The sequence below is a fragment of the Amblyomma americanum genome, chromosome 9, assembly GCF_052857255.1.
Source record: "Amblyomma americanum isolate KBUSLIRL-KWMA chromosome 9, ASM5285725v1, whole genome shotgun sequence".
NCBI classification, from domain to species: domain Eukaryota; kingdom Metazoa; phylum Arthropoda; class Arachnida; order Ixodida; family Ixodidae; genus Amblyomma; species Amblyomma americanum.
The window spans coordinates 85,222,600-85,236,117 of NC_135505.1; the positions used below are offsets into that span (position 1 = coordinate 85,222,600).

The following is a 13,518-nucleotide window of genomic DNA, read 5'->3' on the forward strand; positions in this document are numbered from 1 at the left end:
GGTCTAGCCTCAAGTATATGCATGCTAACTCTTGAATTATCATATAATCCACTTCGTTGCGCATATCGTTCTGACCAGCTCTGTAATCGCACCTTCATTCTTTTGTTCTCATTTTTTTCCTGCACTAATACTCCATTTCATATATAGCAGGCAATGCTGCGGAGATTGCGGAAGTAGTCTGTTCGTGAAACCATATTGCGCCACATATCATTCGTTCTCCTCAAAACTCAGGTGAGTGTTTGGACGAGAACTAAGAGCAGTGGAAAACGAAATGCTAGCATTGAAAATCACGGTCAGAACTGTGAAGCCCTGAGTGTTCAAGATTTCCCGCTTTAATTTTCACTGAGTGAACTATTTTTTTGTGCACGGATTGAGTTCGAGCGATTCGCCCTGCCAACCTCGTATCGTATCGCCTTTTGCTATTTTTCATTCTTGAGGACTGGATTAGTTGCAGGACGAAATGGTCTAAAGAGGCAAAACAAAGTTTAGGAGGTGCCAGCCACGGCACTTAAGGTTTGTCGCAATGAAATGTGCTTGTGTCCACTTTGGTCGTACATTGCAAACAACTTTTTAGGTGCAGTCTTAGTCTGCTTGAACAGGCGGGCTAGCTTTGGCAGCCTTGCCTGATATGTATGAAATGGAGTATAGGAGACTCACAAACATTTTCTTTGGTGTTCCATGGGCACGTTCTTCCACTCAAAGAGCGAAGTTCTGTCGGATTAAATCCTGCAGAGCTTTTCTGACGGGCAGGGACTGTACAGGCTGTTTCACACTCAGAGGGAAACTGGGAGTACGTGGTCGCCGCGATTTGAATACCACTGCGGGCGAGAGGCAGCTTGGATTGTTGGCTCAAGGCGCATGCATGGAAAAAGCAGCCAGCCGTGCTTGTTCTGCGCATGCGCCTTTGCCACAGGTTCTGCCCCGCTGGCGACGGCAGCGCTTCGAGAAGCGCGGCGGCCACGCGCTTCCAGTTTCTCTATGAGTGTGAAACAGCCTGTACATCCTGAAGTGACTCGCTGCTTCCAAGAAACTTTGCACTTCATGCTTGGATGATGGGGGTGGAAAGCTAACACACTGAATGAGATTTTCATCCGTCGTAATTCCTTTCCTTGTGGTTGTATCTCCAAGTAATTTGACCTCTTGAGCACCAAAGATACATTTCTTTTTGTTCAGGGTGAAATAAGCTTCGTGAATCGTCTTACAGACTGCCCTCAAATGAATATCGTGCTTGGCCTTTGTTTAGTCCAAAATCAATATTTTTTCTATGTACACTCTCATGCCAGGCAGGCTATCCAGTCCTTGACTGATTTCGCTTTGAAATATTTCTGTTGCGGAGCATAAGCCAAAGTCTGTACAGTGTACTGAAGGTGCAGATTTTGGACGATTGTTCGTCTAATGGCATCTGATAAAACCCACGATTGGCGTCAAGTTTGCTGAAACAAGTGGCACCAGCCAACTGTGCTGCAATATCCTCTCTTCTATGAAGCATGCATCTCTTGCACTTCATGTTTTTGTTGGTATTCCTTTCTGACACCATGCTTCGACACCATGCTTCTAGTTACCAAACACTGACACTGTGATTGGCGTGGGAAGAACCGCCTGTATGGCACTGCGCTTCTTTTTATGCCCCATAGACCTGGCCAGTGTGGCCGGATGACACACCATAATCCGCAGCATATCGATGCAGTGATATGTCTTCGGAAGTAAAAATTTCTTGTGAAAGAGCAGAGGGTCTTTAAAGTAGGCTGCCAGTCTAGCAGTGGCATGGTAAACTACCTTAATGTTTCCCTGTCATCCCCTGATGTCCCTATAGCTGCGCATATACCCTGAAAACAGCACCATGTTCTGATCAGTCATGATACATAAAGCTGTGAGATAGTATTACATCCCCTGATGTCCCTATAGCTGCGCATATACCCTGAAAACAGCACCATATTCTGATCAGTCATGATACATAAAGCTGTGAGATAATATTTAATATTTCTGCTAAGCTGCCAGCGATACTGTAGCAATGTTCAGATTTTATTTCAGAGCTTCATATCTCCTTCATGGTTGGTTATATCATAGATTTCAGCTGCATATAAATATATGTGACTGCAATGATCCAAAGTAATGGATATAAATGCATATTCCTACTGTGATGCTCTTTAGATCAGGTTTCTAGCCTGATCTTTTAATTCCATGCTTCAACTTGCATAAGCCACATTTTTAAGTGCCTTTCTGTGCCTTTCTGAATGCCAAAATTAGACAGCTTGTATATGTGTCACAAATGATATACTGGTTGCAGTTCATCGTGGTGGTACAAAATCTGAGGAATATCAAGTTAGGTAGTCTTGTGTGCCTTGAGATCAAGATCTATAGAAGAACTAGCTTCCTAATGGTCTCTCCAAGGCTTTCATAAGTCTGCTTGCTTTTATGATACAATCACTTGTGGCTCTAGACAAATCTTAAGCCCGTACATGTCGTACCTAGTGCAGTATTCATGGGCACGTGCTCTGCTGACGACTTGATTATCAGTCTTATTGACTCTGCAGGACTGATTAGGGTGGACATCGGCACTACCATTGTTCAGTGCTATGCTGGCATGCCAAAGGAATACTATTTCTGCTGCTCTTGCAGCAGCATATGCATAAGCGTTTTATTCTAGCATGCAGGGTTGGTCACATGAGGACTGCTTAGCGTAACAAAGGCAGGTAATGCACTGTGGTGCATTAAAAGGTCTAACTTATTTTGACTCATGCTTTCGAGAACAACCTGGGGTCCAGCAGCTATCTAAGGATGTCTTTATGATGACAGTGATTGCATAGTCATTTATTCTAGGGTCCATATCATTCAGCTTAGCTGCACTGTCCACCGATTTCGTTCACTTTGCAATTTCTTGAAAGCTAAGATGTTGGGATAGAATAGGAGCAATAAAATAGAAGAACGCATGGTTTCTAAACAGAGATTACTGCAGTGTGGTGCCGTATCTCTAGTCAGACAATAATTGTATATTCAGTATCGCGCAGCCAGGCAGCATGTGGTCGCGTAAAGGGGGAGGGGTCATTTAAAATCTGGCTGCCTTACATCGCATGCCTGAGTTGCCACCTGTAGGAACTGTAGGGTTTGAGTGTTCCCTATATGCTTTGGTGTAAGAAATATTGGCTACAACTTGGGAATTCCCTGGGTGATCATGTAAGCAAAGACCAAAAGACCACGAGGACAGGAGTGCTATTAACACACCTTCTAAAAATGACGGCTAGAGGGGGTAAAGTGAATAATCGTATGCTTCATGCAATATTTCTCATGCTAAAAGCTCAAGCTACAGCTAAAAGCTTGGACGCGAAACAGATAAAAAAGGCGTCCTCACCTGCCTTATACTGTTAGCGTCATGAGTATCAGCTCGTGGGAAATGTCTCCGTGAGGCCTCGTGGAGTGTCACACCGATATGTTCGCATGCGGCAAGTTCCTGAGGCGAAAAGAAAGAAAGAGCTCTCTCCCCAACGCCTTTAACAGTCACTCCATCTCTCGGCGCTAGGGTCGCTGCCACGCAGCTGCCCTCTCTTGTCAGTTAAGGTAACTAGGGAGGACGACATCACAGGGAAGTAATTCCAAGGGCACAGAGCGGAGAGCATGCAATCTCTAGTTTAGTTTTTGATGTCAGCACTTCCTTATACCCGTGACTGCATATTATCAACTATCACTTTGAATTTATCTCAGATCACACCGACAAGGATTGCTTTGCTTTGAGAGGGATAAGGCCCCGCGTGCTGATAAAATAGGCAGCTGCCACAACATGTAAGATCTGCAATTTATGGTGCACTCTGCTGGCTCCTGGCACTTGCTTGATGCAGTGGATCTGTGTTTTACCTTAGCCACAAGTCTGCATCTGCAGGGCTAGATGCTGGAGGAACAACCTCTATAGACAACTGCTGGCAAGCTGTGCAGATGACATCCTCTGGCTGATATTTTTTCAAACTGTGTATCTGTTGCTCTGAACTTCTGATGACTATGTGCCAAGTTAGGCACATCAGAATCCTTCTTCGTAATTTGTGACGAATCTGGGGATCTTGACTTGGCAGCAGTTATGTACAGGGTGCAGGCCATTTTGGAGCTTAGAGGCCACCGCAGTGGCTCAGTGGTTATGGCGCTCGGCTGCTGACCTGAAAGACGCAAATCCGATCCCGGCTGTGGCGGCCGAATTTCGATGAAGGCAAAATTCTAGAGGCCCATGTAGTATGCGATGTCAGTGCACGTTAAATAAACCCACATGGTCGAAATTTCCGGAGCCCTTCACTACGGCGTCCCTCATAGCCTGAGTCGCTTTGGGACGTTAAACCTCATAAACCATTTTGGAGCTTAGGTTTACGACCTTTTGTGGCATTTCTGTTGTTTTTTTGCTTTTGGCTGTGTTGAGCTGTATGGACTGACAGTTTTCTTTCAGCCAAGATCACCTGCTGCTCCCGCAATAAACTGAGGTTGCGAAAATCTAGGGCTATGACAAGCAAATTGCACTCGCATTGCGCTAAGTACTCAATCAGGCAAAAAATAAACATTAAAGCAAGGAAAACTTCCCTTCTCATAATGTAAGATACATCCCTGCTCCAGTAACAAAATAATTCCTATCTGGTACCCAGTGCTTTTATCTATCTTACAGTATGGGACAGTAATGAGACACCATGAACACTGTTAACTGGTTTTATTCCAATAAGCTCAGGAACATATATAGGTTTGGCTTATATATGAGAAGCATTCATAAATAAGAAGAAAGTACAACTTTGTGTGAGCACGCCATCTGTCGCCCTGTTTCGCAATGAAATCGCATTTCTAGATCATCGGTTTTATGACGCGCACCCTGCCACTAGATTTTAGTTGCCTTATGCATTGTTATGAATTTTTTGTTATTACTTGTTTATGCTTGTTTTGCTCCTTTTGTAGTTTTGTCTAACATCAGCATCATGTTTCTCATGCACACCTTGTTAGATTTTAGCTGTCTTATGCACTTGCTATGAATTTTTGTTGTTGCTTGTTTACACTTGTTTTGTAGCTCTTTGTGGCTTTCCCTTTCAGATTTTGTTAGCAGCCAAGCTAAGGACATGCTGTTCCCTCTGTCATGCTGCAGCGTGCAATTTTTTGGATTTTTTTCTGTTCTTAGCTTGTCAATCCTATATATTCCCCGTTCTTATGATTACTGTTAGCATTTAGGTTTTTCACGTACTTATCCTGTCTCGTTCTGCTTGATTTTGCAGACAAATGTTGTCCTGATACTACAAGATGACAAGCATTAACCTTTCGATACGGTTCCAGCCCTTTCTTCACAGGTGTCTTACTATAGAAAGCATGGAAATTGAGATTCCCAGTAGTAGCAGTGTCTAGCTTTGTACTTGCATTAAGCCATAAACACAACCAGATGCATTTCAAACACCAAAGTACCTACTGCATAAGTGCTGAATCATATAAACAATTCTCTTGTGGCTTTAGAGATTTCTGCTTAGGCTACACTTGTTCTGTTTGAATTTGCAGTAATGAGGACCAATATTATGAGGACAAAGAGTTCATCCTGCCTGAGGAAGAACTTTCGAAAGCAATCTACTGCTACGAACATATGCAGAACCATAACAACACATACCTTATTTACACGACTGTAAGTCGACCTATTTTTGAAGATTTGAAAATCTGAAGTAGGGTGGGGGGTCGGACTGTAAGTCGACCTATTTTTCAACATTTGAAAATCTGGAGTGGGGGGGGGTCGACTTAAAATTGAAACCAAACCTTCGGACCATACATTAAGGCAAGACAAACAAGATATCACGCACGCTACGGGGTGGTTGTATTTTTACTGCACTGCTCCATCGCATCACTCTTGGTGCTGGCTTTGACCAACTGCTATGTCAACGCAGAGAACCAACATACCCACCCCGTGCGAGGTGGCCGACGGTGGCGATCGATAGCAGCAAACCAGCACCAGCCCACTCCCCACGCTTGGCCAAGGATTCCATCTCCTGATAAGCAGCAGCATCCCGATAACGCATGCGCGTTCTTAATATACGTTGCCCAGGTTTTTTTTTTTTACTTTCAACTGCGCACTTGGCGCTAGAGGGAGTATCTATATTTCATGGAGCGCCAGGGAGTGTCTGTAGCCGACGCCACTCACCCGTAGTTTCTCTTTGGCTCTGACGCATTTTACTACTGCCGGCCACATTTCACAAGTTTTTAATGTAGTGCTTCGTCATTCGACGTTTGTGCTTTGCGTCCGGTAAGCGACCGAAGCTCTTCACAGCTACATTCAAGATCGCTCTCATAATTTACGCCGAAGAAACGAACTGCACCCCGGGCCGCAAGTTCGACGTTCGCAACGGGTGATACAGGTGTGTCAGCTGCAGCGAGGCAAAATTTTCAGCTGTTGCACGCAATGTCATGACGTGGCTGTTTGCGAAGTGCAGGATTTCGCTGCACGACGTTGTTAGAACAACGATCTGTGGGACCGCAGCAGCGATTTCGTCGGCAGCAATAGTGAGGGCGATGGCGCAAGTGTGGACCAGTAGTCCAGTGACTAATACATTTTCGTTTTGGAATGTGCCCACAGGCGCTCCCGCATGCGGCAGCCAATAGCAGGTGGCGATAAGCGGATGCCACAGGACAGTGCTATCGCGTTCTATTATTAAAGGCCAAGCGTAAACGATCTCCAAGATTTTTTTCTTCAGAAATGTGATGTGAGGGGGTCGACTTACTATCGTGTAAATACGTTACACATGTGCAAATCTAAGGTCACAGGTATCCATCTGCTTTTGCCTAGAGGAATATCCAGACCAGCCATGCTAGATATACCGCAATTGACATTGCATTTGAAGTTTTGGAAAACATCTGTTTAAAATATTTGTTCTGTGCAGTTCTTTTTGCACTTTTTTTCTCACCATATCCTTTCACATTTTGTGCCTAGAGAAGAAAGGAAATGGTGCAATGTGTTGTCAGGTGTCGTTTTTGTGAATTCTCGCTACTGCTCTGCGCATTGCAGTTTACACAAACTCACAAGCGCTGCTGCTTGTGGCATTTGTGTTGATTTTAATGTGCCACTCCTTTTTTCTCCGTTATTTTGCAGGCCATTATTGATAAGCCAACATGTACAACTTCCCAGAGGAAGAAATCTTTAGTGCCACTCCTGCCAGCCTTCCCTGACTCCATTGCTTGATGCTCACAACCTGGAAAATCACATGTGAAGTGGTCTCAGTGCATTGTTTTTATGTGCAAAGTGAGGTGGAAATGGTTTTGATGTCATTGTTTTAATTACAGGGAAATAAATAATGAGGAAAATAAGCATCGCCCTCATAACAAAAATTTTGTTTCGTATAGAGGACTCGTTTCATATAGAATATTTTTTTCTTCGGAAATGATGACCGCCTTGACAAAGGAGAGGGAAGGAGGGAATAATGGATTACTGCGCAGTGGCCTCTTTAGGCATTACTAATGCTGAGGGGTCACCAGGTTCTTTTTTTTTTGTATCAAGCATCGTGGAGCAGGAACCATAGGCATACATTGGTAGAGCGGTTTAAATTAGGCTATGAATGAGGTTCTCATTTCAGTCATTGCACATACAGAACACATGACCACATACAGCAATCAGATGCAACCTCGAACTTGTGTACTTTTGAGGGGTGCACTTAGCAGTATTAGTATTAGAATCACTGTATTTGGTTACCCAATATCAAGCGCCATAGAGGGAGTGGGACCTCACAAACAAGCACCAGCTGGACTTGCAGCTGTCTTAGACAAGCCATGCACTCTATGAAAAATGGGTGGAGAGCCTGGGAGGTATAATGGCCATGGGGCATTCTAGAAGACAGTGGGTCAAACTCACGTATGTTTCAGGGCAGTTATAACATTCAAGAAAAGTTGCATATTTTTCGAGGAAATTTTGTGCCAGTGTCGCTAATTATGGGCAGAATGAATAAGTGCAAAATGGACGGGACAAGAGTTATGCACAGTTATTCATTGTTCCCATAATTTCGTGCCAACTAGGCTCTCACTACACTCTTATAGGTGTCACTAAGATGCTTCATATCTGTTCGTAAAGTAACTGACTTGGAGAATTGAATAAAGCAAGCAGCTGGAGCTCATTTTTGATAAAAGATGGTCATTGGTGCCAGAACATTATGCTCAATTAAAAATGTAAATTGCTGAAAATGAGCCTTCTTTTTTGGTGTTAAATATTGCAAATCAGAACCCATCTTGCTATGTAGAGATCGAAACGATTTCCGGAATGGAGGTCATGGTCATTGTGCAAAACTTAATGTGATATCATATGAAGGAGCATGAAATGCAATTATGCTGGACATTGTGTGATAGTTATGGTAATCAGTGCACATTGATTTTTTTATTGATTCTTGTTTCTAAAAGTAGAAACATCAACAATGAAAATTTCATCCGTTGGAATAATTAGCCTTTTGGTGCATCTGTGTTTGACACTTGAATCTTTATCTTGTGCTGTATGGTTTCAAATCTTTAAAATCCATGTTAAAAAATTCCAGTTTCACTTCAATACTTCACAGTGTTGCTATGTCTGCTGGTCGGAGCTTTGTGAAGACCATAGCTTTGCAAAACTTGTCATGTCATATCATGTGGTGTATTGTACAGGTTATTCTATGTGCAGTTATTCACTGCTTTATGGCCATTTTTTTCGCTGTGCTTAAGACTACAGTACGATGCCTAGTAGCTGGCTACAAGTGAATGAACTCATTTCGTCATGTGCCTACTATTACTTACTCTCTCAAAACAATTTTGTTATTGTGGTCATTTAGCTTGTGACATTTTCAGGCGTATTTAAGAGGAGGCGACATTTCGCTGTATATTGTGTACTGTGAGAGTTTTTTTGGCTTTCTCTCGAAACTTATTGTTCTGCACATCAGTTCAACAATGTAGCACCAGTTTTCCCAGATTTGCTGACCTGGAGTGTTCTTTTTTTAGTTGCCACATGAGCCGTTGCACGAGTCGAGCCTTCATGAATCACAAAATTTCTGTAAAACCAGTGTAGTGCTGCGATTATACTCAGAACAATGCAACAACTGATGACAAGTCATACTTTTATTCACAACTTCTCGCTGTGTTCACTCACACTACAGTGGTGGCCTTGCCATTGGAGCATGCACCTCACATGTAGGATGTGTGGCGTTTGATTCCCAGTGCCTCTGTGTACCCACTAGTGCTATAATATGCAAGCTGTACCCCTGTCTTCTGCAGGGAGGAATGCTGGGAAATGGGTGTTCACCCCACCTTGTATAGACTGAAGTGCCTGGTGCCATGCTGCTGTTTTGCCACAGATGCCCTTGCACAATGAATATTCACCATTGTCATCTTTGTCTCTCACTCTTGTTCCGATAAATTGACTTCATCTGTGTGTTCTCGAAGTTGGGCTGCTTTTGTGCTATCTGTTGTGCTAGAAAAGCTGGTAACCTTAAATCTTTATGGGAACAGCGTATTTATGAACGGATCAGCATTTAGAAGTGCATTGTGAAACTTGCTAATGACAGTTACTTTTTCTCTTGTCCCAAAATTGGAGGTGCAGGTATTGCACGATTAAATATCGCACGCTCAAATTGCGCTCAAGAAACACTAGTGTGCAATTTATATGTGGTTCTACTATGTTGACTAATTGCTCTCTTGGAGATGGTGAAGGTGGAACATCGTATTGGTCATATTGGCAAGATTCGTAGGCAACTCTAATCTGATTGTTTTTACAAGCAGCCATGCTCTGAAGGTGTTTTTCCCGTGCGCAGTATGATGGCTCTAAAAGGTTTAATAAATAAATGGTGGCTGTATGAATGTTTTATGTCATTAAGCATAACTGACACTCGTTAGTTCTTGAGCCTGTGTAGGGAGACTTGTTCCCCAAGCTGGACAGGTAATCGGCCCAATATTGGAAAAATATTATCAAAGGCTGGTCCTACGAAGTACCAGTGTGAAACCGTCTTTTATCAATATTGGCCAATTACCTGTGCTGTTTGGGACTGTCCCATGAAACCAGAAATTGTGCAAGTTCATTTGTCAATGCAATGGCTGTTGACTCAGTTCCAATAGGTCCATAAATTTGTAGACAGTTGTCAGTTTTTCGTGAGCTTAAGAAGAGTAATCATCTGCATCCACAATTACAACTCGAGAATGTTTGCTTTGGAACTCACTTCATTTCAGGCTCACCCTACTGAATTTACACAACCTGGAAAAGCTGTTTTACGAGATTGTACCATACCAACCATGCCATGCACATAACACCACATGAGCTGTTGCACATGTAATCTTTTGCCTTAGTGGATGTAATCTGGTTTTCACCTGCAGGTTTGAGCTCCAGGTATCACAAACATGGTGCACCTTCTGGACAGAACTCACCAGGTGAGCATACTCTTTTTCTGCATATATATTTTCCTGAATAGTGTCTTTCAAAGAGCAGTTTGAAGAATCTGGAAACTTCAGTTTACTGAACTGTGGTGAACCATGATATTTGCCTTTCATATTCTGGAAAGTTGTTTTCTGTCATATGTGGACTACTGACCGAACTGTCACCCGTGTGACTTTAGTTCACTGATGCAAGAAATTGTACAAGGGACCAATGCATTGTCCAGCTTTTAGCCTTTAGCCTTTTACTCCTATTATACCCTGTCTGAGGAGCAAATAAAACACTAAAAATGGCATTGCACTAAGCATAGCTCACTGCCACTTGTTTAGTTAAGCCCACCTGGGTGGAGGTCGGACAGCGTCGGTCATAATGCCAGTAATGTAAGTGCAAAGGTCAAATGCAGTAACTTTGGTTGGATTCAAGGGCTGCCCGATTCTTTTGGCCGTGGTAACATTTCTTGCAGCTTAATGATTTTCTTGCCTGCGTGTAGAATTGACTGTAGAGACATCTTGTTTCAGGCCTCAGTTGTTGTTAACGCTGCTCTCTTGAATAAAACTTTTGATAAACATTTACAGATTTTGATGAGTGTGCTCTCCACATTCAACTTTTTTCCTTGCTCCAAGTGAACTGTGGATTGTTGGTTCTGGTATTTTCTTTAAAGTACTCTGCATGTACAACACAGGTTCAGTCGTCACAAAGAGCGACCATGGCACACCTCCTGTGCAAGGTTCAAGCAGTGAAAGGCACCCTGTGAGCCACTGCATGGAGTCTACTCCTTCCAGCGTAGGTAACGACTGGGATAAATCCACAGGGAATAGGCTGCACGAATGCACCCACTGCAGAAAGGGATTCAAGTACAGATCCAAGCTAGTGGCACATCTCCGAGTCCATAGCGGCGACTGCCCATACCAGTGCAACGACTGTGGTAGGAGTTATGCACAAAAGGCCGCTCTGAAGGCACATCAGCACACTCACACGGGCGAGCGTCCTTACCATTGTGACTATTGTGGCAGCAGCTTTGCATTGAAGTATCCCCTGGTGGCACACCTGCGCACTCACACTGGTGAAAGACCTTTCCATTGTCACCAATGTGATAGCAGCTTTACACAGCAGAGCAACCTGTTGAGACATCAGCGCACACACACAGGCGAGCGACCTTACCGTTGTGACCTTTGTGGCAGCAGCTTTGCAGAGAAAAAAAACCTGGTGGTACACATCCGTGCCCACACGGGTGAAAAGCCGTATCAGTGCCAGCTGTGCCCCATGGCGTTTAGATCTAGTTCACATCTTCTGAGGCATGAGAGATCCCATAAGGGTGAAAAGCCCTTCCAATGTGACTTGTGCCAAAAGACATTCACTCAGAGTAAAAATTTGAAACGCCACAAGGAAAGGACACACAAGGAATAGTAGTGGTCCCAATACCCCTAGTCAAATGTTTTGCTAGCTACCATTTTGTGTATATGCTAATGATATTCTAGCTGTGTTCCCTATGAAAAATGTTGGTATGATTAGCCACGTTTTCAAGTTTTGTTCAGTTTGACAAACTTCTCTGAAAATGGCATTTGTAGTGCACTTAGAGAAACACATAGTCACTCGAAGTCTTTCCCGTACAAGTAGCACGAGTCTGCTAAGCTCAAAAACTTGCATGAATGGCAGCAAAATCATAGCATTCACGACTGACAGCACTTACTTTTGACGAGAGACATTCAAAAACATTATATCCAATATTTATCGCTGGTGCCATCTGTCAGCTTGGATCAGTGAAATTTGGGGGAGTAGAAGTTGCGAAACAATTCCTTTTAATGTTGAACCCTGAGTGGGCTAATTTTTGTGACAATAAATATAAATTCGCTCATTTATATCACCTAACCTCTAAACGTTTGTATGACAACACAATAAAACTTGCTCTGGTGTAAATTTTTGTGTGTTTATTCTATCTGCATTAGTGCAAGAAATAAGTGAGGACAAGTGGGTGTCAAGCCTCAAAATTATGTCTTGAATTAGTTAGTCGGCTTTAAGAGTTGAGAGTTGTTTGAAATGAGAACTAACAAATGAGTTCACTAACCTTTTTCAGAGTGCTGTCTCTGGTGAATGTAAATTTCATAATATTTGTGGAGCATTGTTTCCATGCCATTTTTATTCTATTGCATCTGTCAGACTTCCAGCTGTTTGTGACCATTTTGCATTGTGCTAGCATCTTTGTTGTGTTGGTGTTACTTGAAAAAGCCTGCTCTGTTTATATAAGGTGTTCATGATAACAAGCTGCAAGGGTCGTGGCTACTGAAAACAAATACCGTGATTAGTGCCTGTAAAAAACATTGTAATCATGTAGTGTATTGCAAAGCACGTAGGTTGGTTCATATGTGTGAAATTGCTTAGTGCTGATGGTTTAAATTTGTCATGCTACGTTTGAAGGGCTGTGGTGCTAAACAATTGGGAAAAACCAGTACAGATATCTTGGTGTGTGTGTCCATCTTCACTGCAGAGTGTTACGCTGTCTCTGTGGCTGTAGAAAAAATGATAAATGATAACATCGAGAAAAGCATCATTTCCACTGATTTTCTGAGCATACTCCATTCACTTCACCATACAAATACAGTTTCACCACTAATCAGAGACATCATATGGGCAAAGTAACAAGAGCCACAACAGATGGACATGACAAAATTTTGCTGGGTTTCGAGCGACCTTGGAATCAGTGGCAGTGAGAAAGCAGATCCATGTGCTGCCCAAGCTCAGCACAAAGACATCAAGAGTGAACGTTCCCTACAAATGGTACCCTATTAGCTCGATACTCAGTAAGCTTTTAACCGCCATCGTTGAAATCATTAGCCTATGTAACAATTGCGCTGCCCAAACTAGAGTATGCATGCGCTACTTGGGACCGTAATAAAATTAACATTTATAATAGATTAGAAGAAATACAAAACCACGCCGCTTGGTTGATCATCACTGCTTATTCTTAGCATGAAAGTGTTACCGAACTAAAATGCAATGCTCATCTCACAAATTGAAAGGAGTATAGACACTTGAATTTTGGGTGCATGTTTTCTTGTTTATAATGATGTGTAAGGCATAATCAAACATGGATTACGACCTGGTATTCACCTATGACCGCTAAATAATTTGTAATTAGAAAAACGTCCATATAATTG

General features: G+C 42.8%; 2 protein-coding genes across 2 annotated transcripts in view; both read left to right on the forward strand.

Annotated features, from left to right (window-relative positions):
- Positions 1–13,518, forward strand: part of LOC144105609 (uncharacterized) — a 166,627-nt gene that overhangs the window by 91,811 nt on the left and 61,298 nt on the right. The window lies entirely within an intron of this gene.
- On the forward strand, positions 10,019–13,169 carry LOC144105605 (uncharacterized). Its single transcript, XM_077638727.1, has 2 exons — positions 10,019–10,359; positions 11,046–13,169. Exon 2 carries the CDS (start codon positions 11,126–11,128, stop codon positions 11,768–11,770), a length of 645 nt encoding a protein of 214 aa, XP_077494853.1. The 5' UTR covers positions 10,019–10,359; positions 11,046–11,125; the 3' UTR covers positions 11,771–13,169.

What these genes read in the sequence shown, in the direction of transcription:
- LOC144105605 (XM_077638727.1), top strand. Translation starts at nt 11,126, where the DNA reads ATGGAGTCTACTCCTTCCAGCGTAGGTAACGACTGGGATAAATCCACA.